At 46.2% G+C, this 23,342-nt stretch overlaps 1 protein-coding gene across 1 annotated transcript in view; it reads left to right on the top strand.

The window, feature by feature from the left end:
• Positions 1-23,342, top strand: part of CCDC175 (coiled-coil domain containing 175) — a 182,128-nt gene that overhangs the window by 144,022 nt on the left and 14,764 nt on the right. The window contains exons 17-18 of the mRNA XM_069733423.1: positions 1,370-1,472; positions 2,063-2,106. Coding sequence (XP_069589524.1) covers positions 1,370-1,472; positions 2,063-2,106 — 147 coding nt within the window. The remainder of the gene's footprint in view (positions 1-1,369; positions 1,473-2,062; positions 2,107-23,342) is intronic.

Here is a 23,342-nt window from a genome sequence, read left to right as displayed (position 1 = left end):
CACCCGGCTCCGCAGCTGTCTCTCCCTCCTATATGAATCCCTACAGCTGCGCCAACGCCTTGTCACATCATTCACTGAAATGTAACACAAAACACAAGTATTACAAACACAAATATGGTATGTTCAGACCATCTAAAAATTTACTTTGCACACAATATAAATAAATAAATTAATTGATTAACCCAAAAAAAAAAAAAACAGGGTGAAAAGGACCTTCATCAGAACATACTTTAAAGGAAAATAACTACAATGATGATGTTTTGAATCACCTATATACTGGCTAAGATAGGGGCAAAACATCCACAAGAAATGCAACAATTTTTGTGTGATAAATCTGGTAATTAATGCATAGCAAAGTAATGGGGACAACATACATTGCGCAAAAAATTTTATGGGGTAAAGATTCACACATAACAATTTGCCGTAATACTTTTAAAAAGCTGTTTATCTGAAAAGGAGGACACTTTTGAAAAATTCCCCCCCCCCAAAAAAAAATATTGCACATTTTAGTGTGTTGACACATAAACCCCAAAAAACCACATATTCATTAGTGTACTTACTAATTCTCTCCTGGTCCTCCCGAGATCTGTCTGCATAATCTGGGAACATTTGGCAACATATTCTTCTCCACGCTGCCTCCTTGCATGCCTGGTCGGCATAGTGGGCATCTCTCTGGTCCCATAGTTCTGGTCTCTCTTGGACCAGAACTATGAGCATCTCGACGTTAATTAGCGTCGACATGTTTGTAGGAATCCGTGGAGGCGTTGTTCCTGGTTTTTTTAACTCTCCCAGTGTAATTTGCATGCCAAAGCTTCCTGGCAATGCCTGATGCAATTTCCTGTCACCTGGCGAAGTCTGGCGATTTAATCGCAAGTCACACTCGTGGTCCATTTGTAATCCGATATTTCCTCTCATCCATAGACTTGCATTGGCGAGTCCGATACGATAATCGGTGACAATCACAGCATGCTGCGATTGTCTCGGACCGAGGAAAACGGCTGACAAAAAGTCGGCTGCTGGGAGCGGCCCCATATGTTAACATTGGTCCGAGTGCAATGGGTTTTTTTTTTATCGCATTGCACTCGGACGTTTTAAACGCCAGTGTGACGCCGGCCTTACTGTTCTAAACACTTTGTATGATTGCATGCTAAAAACTTTAAAAAGTGACAAAAACTTGAAGTGCATCCAAAATTTTGGCCACTAGTGTACATTACCAGATTAAAATTATCTAATAAATCAACTTGATGCGACATGAAGTGGACATTCTATATTTCCAGATGTGTATGCTTAATAAAATGGGATTGCATTATGGCCTCTTTTACTTTTTGCCACATTATGGAAAGCATTAATTGTTTTGATCTCTTTACAGAAAAATGCACAATATAAGGATGATATCAGCGCCATCATAGGAGAATCACAAAAACATTTATCAGCTGCAGATCACCTAGAGAAAGACCAGGCCTCTCTTATTGGTAAGTTCAGGATATCCTATCTATGCAGCAGGTATGGAAGCTTTCAGAAAACACAGTATTTACTATGGGCTGAATCACTACAAGTACATAGGGACATGTAAAAATTATTTTTTTCTTTCAGACAAGAATAATTGATATTCACATTTTAAAGATATTTAAATTTTGAGAAAAGGCTGGAGACTACAAAAACATAAAACACAAAATACTGGCACTCTATACAGTGGCTTTTTCCACTGCACATCATACAGCCAAATATTGCTTCTACATCACACCAAGTTTATCTTGGATTTTTCTTCACCTGTTTCAACCGCACCACCTAATTTCTGTTTTAGAAGTGGTTTGAAGATCAGGAAATATTCCATGTAATAAGTTTACAGACATAGATGATGTATAGGGTACATTATTTTGTCATACCATAAGGTTACATTCACACATCCCTGTGTCATGGTTTGAGCACCGCGATGCCCTAGCATAGATGTATATGAGTCTGCTGACTTTGGGTCCGGAGACCCGCGGACGGTCTGTGCTGGGATCAGGCACATGGATGTGTGAATCCAGCCTTAGCCTGATTGATGAATTTATCTTTTCAGAACGTCTGCATGAAGGCTGGGAACAAGACAACCTTGTCTGTAGTGTAAGTATGTCTTTCAGATTTTTGATTCCTATGCACTAATCATAAAATCAATAAAAAGTCAAACATATAGTCTAGATTATCAGCAAAATGAAGGATACAGACAGAAGAAAAGAGCAACGACCGTTTCCCGCTGCCAAGCGCTTCATCCAGGCTCTCTGAGCCTGGATGAAGCGCTTGGCAGCGGGAAATGGCCGTCGCATGTTTTTCTATCTGTATCCTCCACCCGGTATATAATAAAGGGAAAAGTTTCCACTTTGTGTTTATTTTTACAATGTTTAACATGTAGGATAAATATTTAAAAATGTAACTTAAAAAAAAATCCATATTTTTTTCACAAATAGAAAAAAGAGGACAATTTTTAAATTTTTATATTTCATAGTCTTATTTATTTTAGTTTTACTTTTTTGCACCCAGGGGACTTGAACTTGATACCATTCAGTCACTGGTACCATACCCTGCAATTGATGCTAGCTCTGATCTCTGCATTTACAGGCAGGTTCTGTTTGCATATGTGCCGGAACCAGCCATGTATGGAGTGGGCTAAGCCCATGAAAGGGTGAAAGTGGTTGTGTCCGGTCCCCTATGCTGCCATATATGAGGTGTGAGGGGTTGACTCACTCGGCTGCTTGCAAAGGTAAATTCAGGAACGCCTCTTGAGGTTAATCACCCACTGGTTTATTAAGGCACAGCATAAACCATAGCAGGGTTGAATAAAGTAAACATGGCCTAATGGCTAAACAAAATAAAGACCAAAAAGAGTCCTTTCCCTGCAGGTTTCACCCGCATGTAACACAAAGTCCTCAGCTTCTCCTGGAGCTACGTTGGAGGTTCTCCTCTCCCAAGACACACACACCAGACTGTGTTCCAAGTCTAGCTGTTTACAACCCAGACCATATTACTGATCACTAGTGATAGGCGAGCACTAAAATGCTTGGGGCTCCTTGCTCGGGTCGAGCAAATTGGAATGCTCGGGTGCTCGACCCGAGCAACGAGCCCAATGTAAGTTTATGGGAAACTCGAGCATTTTTTCGGCACCCCCCCTGGTGGTCTGTAGAGGGACTAGAAATTGCAGAAATCAATGGGAACAGTGCTCAAATTACATGGGAACAGCATGGGGAAGCCCCTGGAAGCATTTCTGACTCCCAGATCACTGCTGTGAACAATGTTATCAGAGTCTTAAGCCCCTTTTACAGACTCACAATAAAACCTACAAAAACAAAGCCAAAATGGATTTTCCTGGGGGCGTGGCTATGTAACTGAGGAGGAAAGACGCACCTTATGTGAGCTCCAGCAATCCTGAACCTATCCTGCCATTTGGACCCTTAATTAACACACTGTGCCGGTTGGTACTGATACCACATAGTCTCAGGAACCTGGTGGACCCCCCGGACAGCCACGGTGAAGGTTTGGGACGATAGGAGCTGCGGTGACCTGGACGGGCGGCAGACTCCACGTGCAGCGGCGGCCATTTTGTGAGTGCACGCGCTGAGGGGACCAGACGCAGCGCCGGCTTCTCTTGGTGCCGGGCGTCCTCCCTCTTGGAGTCGGCGATCCCCGGACCTAAGCGGTGATCGCTGGAGAGCACCGGTGAGCAGGAGCAGGAAGACCGGAGGTGGACGGCGGTGTCCGCGGGGGGCGCATCACTACAGCGCGCGCCCTGACAGTGGGGAAGCGGCGCTTTCAGCCACATCTGCGGCGCAGCTCAGGAGGTGAGAGACTAGCCTGAAATAACAAGGAGGTGGCGCGGTGTGTGTGCCCTGAAAGATTGGGCCTCGTGCCCCCTGCCATACAAGTACTCCTCCTGCCAGCGCCATAACTTTAGAGGTGTTAACCCTCCCCCCCCTCGCTCTGCTGTTCCCCCTGTGGAGCCTGTGGATCTGCTCTAACATACAGAGCCTGGGTGCATATTAAAACTGCTGCCTATATCACTCTCAATATCCCAGCTGCCCATCTAGTGGTCTCTCTGGAATATAATCCTACATTTAACTCTGTTGTGACTGGAATTGGAGAGTGCACTATATACACATATAACTGCAATTAACCAGTGGAGCCCTTCTAGCTGCCTGCCATGCATCACTCTAAGGGAACAAACTAAGGAAGTACGCCAGGGAGGATCCTTCTGATAATGCACGCACTCTCAGAAATAACCCTGCACAGACCCAACGTAAAAATTGTCTTTCTGATAGTAATGAGGAGGGAGAACAAGATGAACTGACTCTTAAACAGGCGTCAGAGCAGCTAATGCAGGCTATATCCCTCACTAGATCATCTCTCACAGAAAAAATAGAGGATGTGCATACTGAGGTGGGTCGTCTGCGGCATGATATGCAAGCTATGAGAGGGCGTATCTCGGAGATTGAAACAAGAGTGTCTCATATAGAGGATACCATCACCCCTATGGAGGCTAAGTTGACAAAAGCCGCTGGCTCTGTAAACGCCTGGAAACAAAAGGCAGATGACTTGGAAAACAGACTGCGTCGCAATAATATTCGAATTATCGGTCTGCCGGAGCGTTCGGAGGGTCAGCAACCCGAACAATTTCTGGAGGACTGGATAAGGCCTCCCTGGGGGACGAATTTTCTTCAACATTTGCAGTGGAGAGGGCCCATAGGGACCCAACGAGACCTCTTCCCCCTGGAACTCCACCCCGACCCTTCCTGGCACGTCTTCTCAACTGTAGAGACAGAGGTGCTGTTCTTCGTCTGGCGCGACAGAAGGGCCCTATTAAATTCAACAATGCTACCATATCGATTTTTCCGGATTTTTCCATGGAACTCCAAAAACAGCGGTCGCGGTTCATGGACATCAAGAAACAACTTAGAGATAAGAGTATCATCTACTCCATGCTTTATCCGGCTCGACTGCGCATTGTTCATGACGGTTCCACCTTATTCTTCACGGATCCAGCGGAGGCGGCCAAATGGTTGCGGTCTCACGGGGTGTCTAATGTGAAAGACTCCTAATTTATGCTCCTTGTCTAATGGTAACATAAACAGAGCTCTCTAAATGGGTGCTAAGGTTGTTAACAATACCGGACGCTGGATTCAGTGAGGGTATCCCCTTTTATATTTGACTGTAGGAGTACTGGATCTTACTCCTCTACTGTTCAGTTTTTGTTAAGTTGTTGTTTTTCTTTTTTGTTAGATTTAATTAGTTTTAATAGGTATTTGGATAAGAGCCGCCTCCAAAGCCATTATGACTTCCCATGCGTAATTAGCGAACTTTTCTCACCATCAATACATACCATGTTTTTTAATGGCTAGATATGGGGTCTGAGTTGATATGTATGACATGGAACATTCGGGGTATTAAATCACCCCGGAAGAAAATCAAGGTGTTCTCTCAAATTAGACGATATCATCCTCATATTGTGGCCCTGGTAGAGACACATCTAACCAGAGATACAGCCAGAGGTGTACAGAAACCATGGGTACAGTGGTATGCTCACGCGTTTCACACTAGCTACTCGAGAGGGGTATCACTATTAGTACACAAAGCTGTCCAATGGGAGGCCCAGACGATTCGGCGAGATTTAGAGGGACGTTTTGTTTTTGTCCATGCATTAATTAATTCCCGCGAATACGTCATACTATGCATATATAACCCCCCCGGCTAATACTTCAGTACTTAAGATGGCAATGAGCTTTGCATTAAGCTACCCGGACGCACATGTTATTTGTATGGGTGACTTCAACTTAGTTATGGACAGTAATTTAGATAGAATGCGATTGGGAGATGGGTCGCCTGGGGAACCTTTGTCTTCTTCTTCCTCCTCGACCCCGACTCAGTTAACACTGTTCATGGAAGGTAGCGGCTGGATAGATCTATGGAGGATGCATCACCCTGGGGAGAGGGGATATACCTGCCACTCATCCACTAGAAGTTCCCTCTCTCGCATAGATTATATCTTCGGATCCGGCGACCTGGTGCGGTGGGTGGATAGCGTGGAACACGGTAATAGAGGGACCTCGGATCATAGTCCGATTATTCTTAAACTTGTGTTTGGGACGTTAAATAATGGTAGAGTATGGAAATTGAATCCCTTTTGGCTTAAACTAATAGATTCGGACGATAGGACAGTTGACCAGCTGAACTGCTTCATTCAATCCCACTCAGAACTTCAGAATATTAACTTATTTTGGGATACACTTAAGGCATATCTGAGGGGCTGTCTGTCTTCTACAATTTCATATATTAAAAGGGTAACATCGAGGGAGGACGATGAGATTGAACAACGTTTGAGAAATGCTGAGGCAACATATACAGCTGACCAGACTAATGATAATAGGGTTGAGTGGTTGACTCTGCAAAGACTATACACCCAACACATAGACACCAAGTCTAAGCGTAAGTTGTTCTTTACGCGACAATCGTACTTTGAAATGGGGAATCAGGCGGGGAAATTTCTGGCCTACTTGGTGCGTCAACACAATACATCTAACATGATATTACAAATTCGCTCACCGGACGGCTCATTGAATTCCACTACTGAGGGAATACTTCAATGTTTTTATAACTATTATCAGGGGCTCTATGAATCTAAGAGCGGTTTTGGTGTTCCCGATTGTCTGGGATATTTGTCCGATATAACACTCCCTGTGCTGAGTTCCGCCCAGCAGACCTTTATGGACGCTGAATTTACCCTGGAGGAAGTGGAGCAAGCTATAACAGATATGGCCTCTGGAAAGGCCCCTGGACCAGATGGCTTCCCTATAGAGTTGTATAGGAGATACCGGGGGATACTGGCTCCGCTTCTATTGAAAGTATTTAAAGAGATATGGAAGGGAGGGTGTCTACCTGATACTTTTTATGAGGCACATATTATTGTACTTAAGAAGGAGGGGAAAGATCCTTTGGAATGCGGATCCTATCGTCCTATATCCTTGGTAAATGTGGATTATAAGATCCTTGCCAAGATACTGGCTACCAGGTTGAACTCCATTATACTAGATGTTATACATCCAGATCAAACTGGCTTTATGCCCGGTAAGAGTACCTCTATAAATATTAGATGGGTCCAGTCGGTGATTCAGTACAGTTCTTTGTTACCAGACAATGCCTGGGCATTGGCGTCACTGGACGCAGCCAAGGCGTTCGACTCACTTGAATGGCCCTTTTTGTCCGCTTGTCTGCAGAAATATGGCTTTGGGGAGAAATTTTTGAAATGGGTTGCTGTATTATATCTGAAACCCAAGGCCCGTATAGTTGTCAACGGCTCTATGTCTGAACCTTTTTCACTATATAGGGGAACCCGTCAGGGGTGCCCCCTCTCTCCGGCCCTATTTGCTCTAGCAATAGAGGCATTGGCTGTACGCTTGCGCTCAACCCCTGGTATTGATGGTATTAAGATAGCGGACCGCACCGACATCATTGGTTTGTATGCGGATGATATGATAATATTCATGGATAGGGCAGAAGAAACGTTGCCCAAAATAATTGCTACCATAGATAAATTTAGCGGGTTCTCAGGCCTATATATTAATTGGGATAAATCTGCCCTATTACCTTTATCTCAACACCCAGCACCCAATCTTAGTACTCTTTCTTTACTGCCCATAGTATCTAAATTTAAGTACTTGGGTATCTACATGTCCCAGCGCAGTGGGTTGGACCTACAGCTCAATGTTCTCCCCCTGTTGGAATACACTAAACTGAAATTTGCATCTTGGAGTAAGCTTCCATTGTCCGTAGCAGGCCGCATTAATCTCATAAAAATGATTTTGCTCCCTAAATTCAACTATTGCCTTCAACATAGTGCAGTGACTGTACCAAAATTCTTCTTTACCAGTTTAAATTCTCACGTTACTTCATTTGTGTGGGGGAAAAGCAGGCCCAAACTCAAACTAACTACTTTGCAAAGACCTAAACAGGAGGGAGGAGCGGCACTGCCAGATTTTTTTTATATTATTTGGCGGGACAGGCTAAAGCATTATGTAAATGGATGCCTCATAACTATCTCCCTAATTCTGAAAATCACTTAGTTAGTTCTGTTGGTGCTAAATGTCCGCTGGGTCTTTTGGAATCGGGGAAAATAAGCGCTCCTAGTTTGCTGCCGATGGTTCGATTGGCGAGATCCACTTGGAAGAAAATTAAAAAAGTTACTGGATTTGGGGACATTGTGGCCGAGATGCCTCTGTGGGATGTCAGTTATTTCCCGACGTTAGTGAATCACCCATCTACAAAATTTTGGGTTTCCTACGGGGTTCTTTTGATGGGAGATTTATATGATCAGGGGGTTTTTATGTCCTTTGAACAACTACAAAATAAATATGACCTTCCAAGGTCTCAATTTTTTCGATACCTGCAACTCAGATCTGCCGTTCAGTCATTTGTCAGGAATGAGGGGATGAACCCTAACATCTCATCTTTACCTCTGATAGGTATTCTTAAGTCCCAGGGACCTCAGGGTCTTATCTCGTCCCTATACACATATCTGCTATCAGCGGGAACGAACTCTGTTGTGGATTCGGTGAGAGGCAAATGGGAGGGGCTTTTTCCTGATATGCAAAGTGAGGAATGGGAGGATATTTTGGAATCCCCCCTCAGTCTCCCCATCAGCCAATAATAAGATGACCCAATTATATATAATCCACCAGTCATTATTGACTCCGTTGAGACTTTGTCGGATGAGTCGATACTCGACGTCGGAATGTTTGCGTTGCCACTCACCTGACGCTGATTTTATACACATGATATGGCAGTGCCCCATAGTCTCTCATTACTGGAGGGAGGTGACGTCATTATTAGCTTCAATACTGTCAATTCCGATTCCTCTTGAACCCTTAATTTGCCTGTTTGGAGTGTGGGACGAGGAGGCCTGGGAACACTATACGGGGATTTTTCTGCGAGAAACACTTTTCTTGGCAAGAAAGTTGCTAGCTATGCGGTGGATGGGGAATTCACCCCCCTCCGTTAGGTCTTGGATTGAACTGGTGAATGCAGTTGTCCCCTATGAGCGCACTCTTTATCAAAATAGGGGCTGCCCGTATAAGTTCAGCAAAATCTGGGATAGATGGAACGCCTCTCATCTCACTCTGTGACCTGAATAATTGGGAGAAATGTGGTTTACCTGGTCCTTTGATCTGCAAATATTGCGCAATGGGAAAGGAACAAAATAAATAATGTATTCAACTTTGGTTAAGTGGCGGCTTAGTAGTTCTGGAGGTTTAGTTTGGTTGTAGTTCAAGAACCCTATGTTCTGACTTTCATAATTTAGTACATACGTTTTCTATATGTGAAATGATTGACATATGTATGTTTTGTCCTTTTCAATCCCTGTAATGTAACCGCGCAGATTAACGACAAGGACAAATATGTATGCTGTAATTTTATTCTATGTTTAATAAATAAATAAACGAATTTTAAAAAAAATGGATTTTCCTGGGAAATATGTTAAGGAACATTCTTTCCAGGGTAATGACTTGTATATAAAGCAAAATAAATAAACAAAAACCAAAATGCACACACCTTGGACTATGTTCACACATAGTGAATGTCATTTTAGCATTTTACAACCTTAGGTGGCCATGTGGTGTGTGACACATCATCAGACACATCCTGTTTCATTTATGAAGGAGGGACTCTGAAAGTCACAAAGCCTATTTTTATAGGGCCATCAGGCGGCCTTTACTATTCTTAAAGGGCCAGCAGTCGGCCCTCACTATTCTCAGAGATCCATCAGCCGGCTATGCTTTGTTGTTCCCATTATTAAACAGTGGGTCTCCTATACTGTTATTGCGTATGCAGTGAGTGGCAGGAATGCCCAAAAATTTGGACGCACCCCAATATCCCTTTGAAGAGATGTACAGGAGGGCCTTCTGAAAACAATGTTCCCATTATTAGGAAGTGGGTCTCCCTTACGGTTTGCCTAGGCAGTGAATGCAAGGGCTACCAAAAATTTGGACCTACTCCAATGCCCCTGTGAAGAGACGTAGAGGAGGGCCTCATGAAAAAAAATGTTCCCATTATTAGGAAGTAGGTCTCCCATAGTGTTTGCCTATGCAGTGAAGCAACGGCTGCCAAAACTTTGGAGACACTCCAATGCCCCTTTGAAGAGATGTAGAGGATGGCCTCTTGAAAAAAATGTTCCCATTATTAGGAAGTAGGTGTCCCATAGTGTTTACCTATGCAATGAAGCAACGGGTGCCAAAAATTTGGAGGAACTCCAATGGCCCTTGGAAGAGACGTAAAGGTCAGATGGACTCCTGAAAACAATGTTATTCCACCAGCAGCACTAAAAACCCGCTCTGACAAAACGCTAGTGGCAAGGCAGGCCAGGACCTTCAAGGTGTAGAGAGCCAGTTCATGCCATGTGTCCAGCGTGGATACTCAATAATTATAAGGCACGGCGGAATCACGGAGGATGTTGGTATGGTCAGCAAGGTACTCCATCAACATCTTCCCAAACTTTGCACTTCTTGTCAGAGTACTCAGCGCCTCAGGGCCTGTGCGATGGGAGGGTTTGAGAAAACTCTCCCAGAACTTTGACAGTGTTCCTTCCTCTTCTGGATTGGAGTGGTGTCTCTCTCGCCTGTATTCAAAGCCAGCTCCTGTTCTTCCTTCTCCTCCTCCTCATTGTCACCCAATCTACATTGGGATGAGATGAGGCTGGGCTGTGTGTAATCACTCTTTATGGTTCCTTGCTCCATCTCCGCCTGCAATGCATCCTCTTTGATTGTGAGCAAAGAGCGTTTCAGAACATAGAGAAGCGGGATGGTGATGCTAATTATGGCGTCTTTGCTACTCACCATCTTGGTGAAGTGGAGGATGGTACATATGGCTGACATCTATGTCCACTCCTGAGGTCTTATCTGTGGAGTTTGAACTGAATACCGACTGCCTTGTTGATGCTGTTAATCAACAACTGCCCTCTTCTGCTCACAAATCCTTCCCAACATCTGCAGTGTAGAGTTCTAACGCATGGGGATATCAGACACCAGTTGGTGAGCCGGAAGCTGCAAACACTGCTGAAGCACAGCAAGGAGGGCGGAAGCTGTAGCTGACTTCCTAAAATTGGCACACAGGTGGCGTACTTTGGCAAGCAGATCCAGAAGCTCGGGTAGGTTTTGAGAAACCACTGAACCACTAGGTTAAGCACATGTGCCAAGCATGGTACGTGTGTGATCTCACCTCGCCTCAGAGCCGCCACCAGGTTCTGTCCATTGTCACACACGACCATACCTGGTTGTAGGTTCAGCGGTGTCAGCCACAGATCTGCCTGCTCTTTCAGAGCTATCCACAACTCTTCAGCATTGTGCGGTTTGTTACCTGAGTATATTGGCTTCTACACAGCCTGTTGCCACTTGGCTGAGGCAGTGCTGCAGGGCTTCCAGCTTGTGACTGATGTGGTAATTTTGGAGATTAAGGCTGAAGGAGGAGGAGGAGGTGCAGGAGCTGTAGATTGTGGTGGCAACCCTGATTGACTTGGGCCCGCAGTCCTCAGCGTCAGAAGCACGTGTTCCATCCCAAGGTCTAACTGGGTCCAACTATGTTAACCCAGTGTGCTGTCAGCGAGATGTACCGTCCCTGCCCACAAGCACTTGTCCACATGTCCATGGTTAGGTGGATTTTCCCAGTAACTGCATTGTTGATGGCACGGCTAATGTTGTGGGACACGTGCTTGTGTAATGCAGGCACAGCACATCGGTAGAAAGAGTGGCGGCTGGGGACCGATTACCGAGGGACGGCCGCCGCCATCAGGTTGTGGAAAGCTTCCGTCTCCACGAGCCTAAAAGGCAACATTTTGAGGGCAAGCAGTCGCGAAATGTGGGAATTTAGTAGTGTGGTGTTGGCTGCGTATTTGCCCTTGCGTTCCAAGGACTGGGGTATGTACTGTACAACTGAACGCTGCGCTGGACCAAGTATGTGGACGTGCTTGCTGATGGTGCTAGTTGAGAGTGTGAAACGACAGGTGCAGGGCAGGAGGCATCTTCACATGCACCATGGACAGGGGATTGGCTTGCACGCACAGCAGCAAAAGAAGCAGTAGTGTTACCCGCAGACACTGTTCCTGGACAAAGTCGGGTACTTTGTTGCTATGTGCCTGATCATGGTTGTGGTGGTCAGGCTGGTAGTTTTACTACCCCTGCTGATGCTGGCCTGCAGGTGGTGTAAATGGCTTTTTGGGGGTTTCTGTCTGCGGCCACCAGACTGCTTCTTCCTGCCTGTTGGAGTGCTACGCCTCCCTCCCCCTGTGTGCTGCTGTCATCGCTCTGCATGTCCTCCTGCCAGGTTGGATCAGTTACTAATATGCAAATTGGATTAAAGTGTCATAAAGATTTAATTGTTTTGTTTTTCAAATAAACTCATAGATGGTATTGTGTCTCAGGGCTCAATGGATCACTGAAATCAATCTTAAACACATGTGATAATTAGTTTTACAGGTGATTCTAATTAAAGGAAAACTACTTAAAAATGATGTTCCACATTATTAAGCATGCCACCGTTTTCAAGTAACATGGGAAAGAAAAAGGATCTCTCTGCTGCCGAAAAGCATCAAATAGTGTAATGCCTTGGTCAAGGGATGAAAATATTCGATATTTCCCAAAAAAGTAAGCGTGATCATCGTACTGTTAAGAGATTTGTGGCTGAATCTGAGCACAGACGTGTTTGTGCTGATAAAGGCAGAATGAGGAAGGTTTCTGTCAGGCAAGTTCATCGGATTAAGAGAACAGCTGCTAAAAAGCCATTACAAACCAGCAAACAGATATTTGAGCTGCTGGTGCCTCTGGAGTCCCTCGAACCTCAAGGTGTAGGATCCTTCAAAGGCTTGCTGTGGTTCATAAACCTACTGTCACAATCAGCTGCAGCCGCTGATGTGGCCCAGCCCATAGGCGCCCCCAAGCCGACCGACCTGAGAAGGCATGGGGCGCACATCCCCTGGGGAAGCAATACGGATCCTTTATACCGCAGAGGGGGACCCTGGCCTACCCGAACTAGGGGAGGGCAGAGACCGGGGTTCTGTGGCAGCTGAGCATGTGGACAAGGAATGAGACACGTAAGACTTGATTACACCGCACAACTTCAGGTATAGAGAAAGTAAAGTTTACTAAAGTAAAGCCACACAGTACATAAAGAAAACATAATGATGTCAGGCTCCTGATTCCAGATCTCCCAGAAGGGTACCACCCAGTGGACCCCAAGGCACCAACGGATCACTAAGGCACACATAGGGAGGACATCAGGAAACAGGCAAGACATCAGGGTACACGAGGTCATCAGGACGCAGGCAAGACATCAGGGTACAGACAGGACATCCGGACACAGGAAGGACATCAGGACACAGGCAGGGCATCAGGACATCAGGAATACCGGATAGACATCTGGGACACTGGCGTGGCAGCCCAGGTCATCAGCTGGGACACTGGCGTGGCAGCCAAGTCCATCAGTTACATTAGAACATCGGACACAGGAAGGACATCAGGACACAGGCAGGGCATCAGGACATCAGGAATACCGGATAGACATCTGGGACACTGGCGTGGCAGCCCAGGTCATCAGCTGGGACACTAGCATGGCAGCCCAGGTCATAAGTTACATCAAAACATCAAACACAGGAACGACATCAGGGAACACGAGGTCATCAGGACGCAGGCAGGACATCAGGGTACAGACAGGACATCAGGACATATGGACCCAGGGTCACCGGCAGACATCAGACAGGAGTCGTTCGGTTCCGGACATCTGACACGACCCACAGGCACCACTACAGTCATCAGACTCCAAGCTCCAGACAGTGGTCATCAGGTTCCAGACTGCGATTGTCAGGCTACGGGCATCGGACCTAGAAAGGAACTCAAGCGGGATGGAGCTAGATCCGCAGGATTGATGGGTCTGCCAGGAGCTAGCACCGCATCGTATCCAGAGCACAGAGTAAATGTTCAGCAGAACACCGGTTACAAGAGACTCAAAGCCACTGGGTGCGAGGCTCTAAATGCAGAGGGATTCCAGGAACATACAGCAGACACAGTTCAAACAGGTGCAGGACAGGTACAGGAACAAGGATTCGGCCCTGGATACAACCCCTCCAGGACAGGCGCCAGAACAGGACAAAACAGGAATCAAGGCAAGGACTTTGGTACCAAAACATAGACAGGAGAGGTGCAGGAACACAAACACACATAGCAAAGTTCAGGAGCTTTGTGAGTAGCTCAGGCCCCGCCCATCGGGCAAGGGAACTTTATATAGGAGCTGCTCCTCAGCAATTGGCTGGGGACAGCATTTCAAGTACACACACTAACCCGGATAACAGCAGGGGAAGTGTGGCCGCGCACGCCCTTAACACAAACAGAAACCATTACAGCACAATCAGTGCAGGAACTGAGGCTCAGGGCACCTGGCTGTGACTGCATGCCCTGACACACGTAGAAAGTCATGCACCAGCAGCAAATGTACTCGCAACCCGCGGACAGCTTCCACAGCGGCAATCAGGGACCGCACAAGCGGATGGTCATGCAGCAGAGCAAAGACCTAACCACCCATGTACGGCTGCGCAGCAAAGCAGGGAACTGAGAAGGCTCCATACAGGTAACAGCCAACAGTATCCCAGCTCAATTAGGGGGAAAGGAGCAAAGGGTTAAAGCAAAGACATGCATTGTCACGCCGAAAACCAGATACAGACAGAACGGCGTGACACCTACTATTTGGCCACCCTAAACAGTGTTCACAAGCAGAAACAGTTGCAGTGGGTCCAGACATACATGAAGATTAATTTTCAAACAGTCTTGTTTACTGATGAGTGTCGAGCTACCCTGGATGGTCCAGATGGATGGAGTAGTGGATGGTTGGTGGATGGCCACCATGTCCCAACAAGGCTGTGACGTCAGCAAGGAGGTGGAGGAGTCATGTTTTGGGCCGGAATCATGGGGAAACAGCTGGTAGGAGCAAAATCATCTTCATGCATGACAATGCACCATCTCATGCTGCAAAGAATACCTCTGAGTCACTGGCTGCTATGGGCATAAAAGGAGATAAACTCATGGTGTGGCCACCATATTAACCTGACCTCAACCCTATAGAGAACCTTTGGAGTATCATCAAGCAAAAGATCTATGAGGGTGGGAGGCAGTTCACATCAAAACAGCAGCTCTGGGAGGCTATTCTGATTTCATGCAAAGAGCTCCTGCAACCTATTGTCTCCATCCCCACCATCCTCTAGAATGTAAGCCCGCAAGGGCAGGGTCCTCGCCCCTCTGTATCAGTCTGTAATTGTTAGTTTGCTTACTGTAAGCAATATCTGTAATTTGTATGTAACCCCTTCTCATGTACAGCACCATGGAATCAATGATGCTATATAAATAAATAAATAATAATAATAAAAAATACAAGCAGAAACTCTCCAAAACTCACAAGTTCAATGGATGCAAGAATTGTGAAGGTGATATCAAAGAAGTGTTCCTATGTTAACATGTAACTTGGCTTGTTAGGATGTTTTGGAGTTAAATAGCTTTTTTGGTCAGTGAATGTGACCTCCTAATGCTGCAAATTCTACAAATGAGCATTTTCAGTTCTTTAAAACATATCAAATGTTTAGAAATTCTACTGTGCCTAATAATTTGGAGCAGTGCATTTTGAGTTTTTATTCATTTTGGAGATTATACTGTTATTATTGTGAGGTTTCTTCTATAAAATTCAATGTATACTCTAATGGGTGATGACTTTTATTAGACTGACTGTCATTTGCACCGACCATTTAGGAAAATCCGAGAAAAATATAATTTGCATAATAATTTGGAGCATGGTGTATATCATCCACCACCTCGTCTTCCACTTCCGCACCCTGGTCCTCCTCCTGACTTTCTGGCAATTGTGTCTCCACCTCTTGTGACACTTACCCACCGTCGCCTTTGTGTGACTGTGGCTGCTCAAATATTTGGGCATAGCTACATGCGATCTCCTCTTGCCCCGCTTCAAGTGGACCTTGCGAGAGGCCCGAATCTATAAATGGAAAAGTGAACAGCTCTTCGGAGTGTCCAGGTGTGGGATCAGTTGTCTCCGGGCACTCGGCATGATGGGAGGAAGGAGGATCAGGGTAAGGAATATACAGTCCAGACTCACGGCTACTGAGACTTGATCGTGTGGAAGACAGGGTGGTGATGACTGGAAGCATTAACCGCTATTCAACCAACAACCTTTTTGACACTGCTCTGGGTTCAATAGTGGTGTGCTGTGGTCCCCTAGTAATTGGGACAGGAAGGTCACCCGAGAAGATGTGGGTGTTTGTTGTGGGGCAATTTCAGCTTGCCCACGGCCTCGGCCTCTGCATGCACCATTACCATCACGTCTAGTTCCCCGTCCCTTGCCACACGCCTTGTCCATTTTAAATGGAGGACAATATTTTCCATGTTCACTACAAATGGCTGAATTTTTAGAGCACTTATATGTGATCCGTGTGATGGTCAAACCACAGTTGTAAATAGATTGATTTTTAGCGCTGTAATATGGAAAGGATCTGTCTGTATTCTGCAGTGCCAACAAGCAATTGTAGAAGAAAAACTGTGTTCTCTTGATTGCTTTTTAAGCAAATTATCAGGATTTAAGCTCCAAAAAAATGTATTCCTGGCCCCTGATACTGGGGGTCTATGTCTGGAAATATCTGTAAAAGCAGCAGCAGACAGAACTGGAATGGATCCTCTTGCTATATGCCCTGCAATCTGCCACATACGTACACCGCCTGCCTGCTTAGCATTGCTATCTATGCAGCTGGATTAGTCCTCAGAAGGACTGCTAGTTGAGATGGATGTGTGTATAATATATTGTGGTATACCTACACTAACTAAGAAACAAGCAAATCTCTCCCTAGCTCAGCAGCACCTCTCCCTACACTGCCTGATTCCAGAGTAGACTGTGATGAGCATGGCAGTGCCAGGTCTGATAGACCTGATGACGCTGTGTGGCCAGCCAATCACTGTAATTCCACTACCCACATGACTGTGGCATTACAGTGTGTGACAGACAATCCCTGCATGTTCACTGGCTCCCTAAAGAGCACCAAACATACAGGGAGGGGACCCGAGCACCCGCCGAGCAACCCCGGAAATACTTGTCGAGCTCCGAGCATCTCGAACAGTGAGATGTTTGGGCGGGTACTCAGTAGTGGCTAGTATGCTCGCTCATCACTACTGATCATATGACTGACATTACACAGGTCGTGTCAGCACACACCCCAGTGGAGATATGGAGATATGGTGGACACCTTCCCACCCACTCTATAGATGTCCACCTAAAACCAACCCATTTTTGCATTTTAATTTAATTTTCCCAACCTGTAGTGTGCTGGTGGAAATTATTCTGGTCTGACATCGCTGATGCAATTATGCTGAGTGACACATATCTCCCCTCATACACTATGCCAGTGACCCCCCCCCCTGCCCAAAGCCGGGGTTTTTGGCACCTTCAGACACCAAACAAGGGATTCGGGAGAGAGTATCCGCGTTACCATGCAATCCCTGGCCTATGCTCTACGTGGAAACTGTAATCTTGAAGGGCTAATGTCACGACAGAGCTGTCGGGTGACCCAGGACCAGGTTCTCCTTCCCTGTCCCTAACACTAGGGGGTGCCCTAGCTTGCCCTACTCACCGGGATACTTCTGTAGGTGAAGATGCCAGGGCCTCCACCCTTGCCTTATCTCCTGAGTTACCCCTCTGTCTGTTCTCTTCTCCCACCCAGGGAAGAGGGGTGCTACTGTGCACCGTAGTACACCAACCCGACAAACAAGGCAACACAACCAAGAGTTAACAGAAAACTGCAGGCATACAAAATATTCACTCACATATAACAGAGAAATGCATTGGGACGTGGAGGTAGGGGAATAAAACAAAATAGAGAAGGATAGAGAATTATCACACATACAAACCAAGCAACAGTCACAGATAACTCCTCCAACTCTCCTTCTCATACAAACTCCTCTCCCTCCGTTAGCCATACAGCAAATGTTAGCTCTGACAAGGATTTGTAACAGAGTCCAGATCATAAAGGGGAAAGGAGTGGCTAATCGAGCTCAGCTGTGAGCACTGGGATTTCCAACATGGCCGATTAAACCCTGTTTTGCCAGAAGGAATAAACACACTTAAAATGATGAAGTGCCTCTTCTCAGTGCCGGAGTAGGAGCAGTCAGATGATGCGGTCTTCTGGCTCCAAAGTGTCGCAGTAACCCCATGACGGCTAACAACCACCTAGTTACCCTGGCATTCTTACCCTTCTTCTCTCTCAACCATCTCAGAGGGGCATGGTCTAACACTAGCTTAAACCTACGACCTAGCAGGTAATATTTCAGTGTATCCACGGCCCACTTTATGGCTAAGCACTCCATAGCCATGAAGGGTTTGTTCGCAGGAAGAGAGTTTCCGGCTCAGATACAGGATGGGAAGCTCTTCTCCATTTATTTCCTGAGACAGCACAGCTCCCAACTCGACTTGTGAAGCATCCGTCTGGACCACGGATTGTTTGCGAAGGTCTGGTGCGACCAGGACTGGATGCTTGCACACAGCCTGTTTCGGCTCCTGAAATGCTCCGTCTGTGTCAGTAGTGCATTTCACCATCGTCTACTTGGTCTCCTTGATCCAACTATGATGTGGCAATCATGGCGAAAATTGGAATACACCACCGGTAATACCCCACAATTCCAAGAACCACCCTCACTTGCTTCTTGGAAAGCTGTTATGAACAGGTAATTCAGAACCACAAAGGACCTTGAAGTTCAGAGCACACAAAGTGACCTGACAATTATCAAAAACATAGGACGAGCTCTGAGACGTGGAAACTCTGCTGACCGCAATCCCTAATCCTATCCAACCACACTAGAGGTAGCCGTGGAGCGCTCCTGACCAGACCTATGCGCCTCGAGCACAGCCTGAGAAACTAACTAGCCCTAAGAAAGAAAAATAAGCCTAGCTTGCCTCAGAGAAATACCCCAAAGGAAAAGGCAGCCCCCCACATATAATGACTGTGAGTTGAGATGAAAATACAAACGCAGAGATTAAATAGATTTAGCAAAGTGAGGCCCAACTTACTGAACAGACCGAAGATAGGAAAGATTGCTTTGCGGTCAACACAAAACCCTACAAACCACCACGCAGAGGGGGCAAAAAGACCCTCCGCACCGACTAACGGTACGGAGGTGCTCCCTCTGCGTCCCAGAGCTTCCAGCAAGCAAGAAAAACCAATATAGCAAGCTGGACAGAAAAAATAGCAAACAAAAATAACACAAGCAAAACTTAGCTTATGCAGGAAGACAGGCCACAGGAACGATCCAGGAGGAAGCAAGACCAATACTAGAACATTGACTGGAGGCCAGGATCAAAGCTCTAGGTGGAGTTAAATAGAGCAGCACCTAACGACTTAACCTCATCACCTGAGGAAGGAAACTCAGAAGCCGCAGTACCACTCTCATCCACCAAAGGAAGCTCATAGACAGAACCAGCCGAAGTACCACTCACGACCACAGGAGGGAGCTTGGCCACAGAATTCGCAACAGTACCCCCCCTTGAGAAGGGGTCACCGAACCCTCACCAGAGCCCCCAGGCCGACCAGGATGAGCCACATGAAAGGCACGAACCAGATCGGCAGCATGGACATCAGAGGCAAAGACCCAGGAATTATCTTCCTGACCATAACCTTTCCACTTAACCAGATACTGGAGTTTCCGTCTCGAAACACGAGAATCCAAAATCTTCTCCACTATATACTCCAACTCCCCTTCAACCAAAACCGGAGCAGGAGGATCAATAGATGGAACCACAGGTGCCACGTATCTCCGCAACAATGACCTATGGAACACGTTATGGATGGAAAAAGAAGCTGGAAGAGTCAAACGAAAAGACACAGGATTAAGAACCTCAGAAATCCTATATGGACCAATGAAACGAGGCTTAAACTTAGGAGAGGAAACCTTCATAGGAATATAACAAGATGACAACCAAACCAAATCCCCAACACGAAGTCGGGGACCCACACAGCGCCTTCAGTTAGCAAAACGTTGAGCCTTCTCCTGGGACAAAGTCAAATTGTCCACTACATGAGTCCAAATCTGCTGCAACCTATCCACCACAGTATCCACACCAGGACAGTCCGAAGACTCAACCTGCCCTGAAGAGAATTGAGGGTGGAACCCAGAATTGCAGAAAAACGGCGAAACCAAAGTAGCCGAGCTGGCCCGATTATTAAGGGCGAACTCAGCCAAAGGCAAAAAGGACACCCGATCATCCTGATCAGCAGAAACAAAACATCTCAGATATGTTTCCAAGGTCTGATTGGTTTGTTCAGTCTGGCCATTTGTCTGAGGATGGAAAGCCGAGGAAAAAGACAAATCAATGCCCATCCTAGCACAAAAGGCTCGCCAAAACCTCGAAACAAACTGGGAACCTCTGTCAGAAACGATGTTCTCTGGAATGCCATGCAAATGAACCACATGCTGGAAAAACAACGGCACCAAATCAGAGGAGGAAGGCAATTTAGACAAGGGCACCAAATGGACCATCTTAGAGAAGCGATCACAAATCACCCAAATGACCAACATTCTTTGAGAGACGGGGAGATCTGAAATAAAATCCATAGAGATATGTGTCCAAGGCCTCTTCGGGACCGGCAAGGGCAAAAGCAACCCACTGGCACGAGAACAGCAGGGCTTAGCCCGAGCACAAATCCCACAGGACTGCACAAAAGAACGCACATCCCGCGACAGAGACGGCCACCAAAAGGATCTAGCCACCAAATCTCTGGTACCAAAGATTCCATGATGACCAGCCAACACCGAACAATGAACCTCAGAGATAACTTTATTCGTCCACCTATCAGGGACAAACAGTTTCTCCGCTGGGCAACGGTCAGGTCTATTAGCCTGAAATTTTTGCTGCACCCGCCGCAAATCAGGGGAGATGGCAGACAAAATTACCCCCTCCTTGAGAATACCCGCCGGCTCAGGCAAACCCGGAGAATCGGGCAGAAAACTCCTAGACAGGGCATCCGCCTTCACATTTTTAGAGCCCGGAAGGTACGAAACCACAAAGTCAAAACGGGAGAAAAACAGCGACCAACGAGCCTGTCTAGGATTCAACCGTTTGGCAGACTCGAGATAAGTCAAGTTCTTGTGATCAGTCAAGACCAACACGCGATGCTTAGCTCCTTCAAGCCAATGACGCCACTCCTCGAATGCCCACTTCATGGCCAGCAACTCTCGATTGCCAACATCATAATTTCGCTCAGCAGGCGAAAATTTCCTGGAAAAGAAGGCGCATGGTTTCATCACCGAGCAATCAGAACTTCTCTGCGACAAAACAGCCCCTGCTCCAATTTCAGAAGCATCAACCTCGACCTGGAACGGAAGCGAAACATCTGGTTGGCACAACACAGGGGCAGAAGAAAACCGACGCTTCAACTCCTGAAAAGCTTCCACAGCAGCAGAAGACCAATTGACCACATCAGCACCCTTCTTGGTTAAATCAGTCAACGGTTTAGCAATACTAGAAAAATTATTGATGAAGCGACGATAAAAATTAGCAAAGCCCAGGAACTTCTACAGACTCTTCAGAGATGTTATGTTGGCTGAGTCCAATCATAAATGGCCTGAACTTTAACAGGGTCCATCTTGATAGTACAAGGGAAAAAAATGAAACCCAAAAATGAAACCTTCTGAACACCAAAGAGACACTTTGACCCCTTCACAAACAAAGAATTAGCACGCAGGACCTGGAACACCATTCTGACCTGCTTCACATGAGACTCCCAATCATCCGAGAAGACCAAAATATCATCCAAGTATACAATCAGGAATTTATCCAGGTACTCTCGGAAGATGTCATGCATAAAGGACTGAAACATTGATGGAGCATTAGAAAGCCCGAATGGCATAACCAGGTACTCAAAATGGACTTCGGGCGTATTAAATGCTGTTTTCCATTCATCGCCCTGTTTAATACGCACAAGATTATATGCACCACGAAGATCTATCCTGGTGAACCAACTAGCCCCCTTAATCCGAGCAAACAAATCAGACAGCAGCGACAAGGGGTACTGAAATTTGACCGTAATCTTATTTAGAAGGCGGTAATCAATACAAGGTCTCAGCGAACCATCCTTCTTGGCCACAAAAAAGAACCCCGCTCCCAATGGCGACGATGACGGGCGGATATGACCCTTCTCCAAAGACTCCTTCACATAACTCCGCATAGCGGCGTGCTCAGGTACAGATAAATTAAACAGTCGACCCTTAGGAAACTTACTACCAGGAATCAAATCGATAGCACAATCACAATCCCTATGCGGAGGTAGGGAATTGGACTTGGGCTCATCGAATACATCCCGGTAATCAGACAAGAACTCTGGGACCTCAGAAGGGGTGGATGATGAGATAGACAGAAATGGAACATCACCGTGTACCCCCTGACAACCCCAGCTGGACACAGACATTGATTTCCAATCTAATACTGGGTTATGGACTTGTAGCCATGGCAACCCCAACACGACCACATCATGCAGATTATGCAACACCAGAAAGCGAATATCCTCCTGGTGCGCAGGAGCCATGCACATGGTCAGCTGGGTCCAATACTGAGGCTTATTCTTGGCCAAAGGCGTAGCATCAATTCCTCTCAATGGAATAGGATACTGCAAGGGCTCCAAGACAAACCCATAGCGCCTAGCAAACTCCAAGTCCATCAAATTCAGGGCAGCGCCTGAATCCACAAATGCCATTACAGAATAGGACGACAGAGAGCAAATCAGAGTAACGGACAAAAGAAATTTCGACTGTACCGTACCAATGGTGGCAGACCTAGCGAACCGCTTAGTGCGCTTAGGACAATTGGAGATAGCATGAGTGGAATCACCACAGTAGAAACACAGCCCATTCTGACATCTGTGTTCTTGCCTTTCAGCTCTGGTCAAAGTCCTATCGCACTGCATAGGCTCAGGTTTATGCTCAGATAACACCGCCAAATGGTGCACAGATTTACGCTCACGCAAGCGTCGACCGATCTGAATGGCCAAAGACATAGACTCATTCAGACCAGCAGGCATAGGAAATCACACCATGACATCCTTAAGGGCTTCAGAGAGACCCTTTCTGAAAATAGCTGCCAGCGCACATTCGGTCCATTGAGTAAGCACGGACCACTTTCTAAACTTCTGACAATAAATCTCTATCTCATCCTGACCCTGACACAGAGCCAGCAAATTTTTCTCTGCCTGATCCATTGAATTAGGTTCATCGTACAGCAATCCGAGCGCCAGAAAAAACGCA

The sequence above is a fragment of the Ranitomeya imitator genome, chromosome 1, assembly GCF_032444005.1.
Source record: "Ranitomeya imitator isolate aRanImi1 chromosome 1, aRanImi1.pri, whole genome shotgun sequence".
In the NCBI taxonomy this organism is placed as follows: domain Eukaryota; kingdom Metazoa; phylum Chordata; class Amphibia; order Anura; family Dendrobatidae; genus Ranitomeya; species Ranitomeya imitator.
Note: the sequence above shows the minus strand (reverse complement) of the source record. Positions and strands in the feature narration are given on the sequence as shown.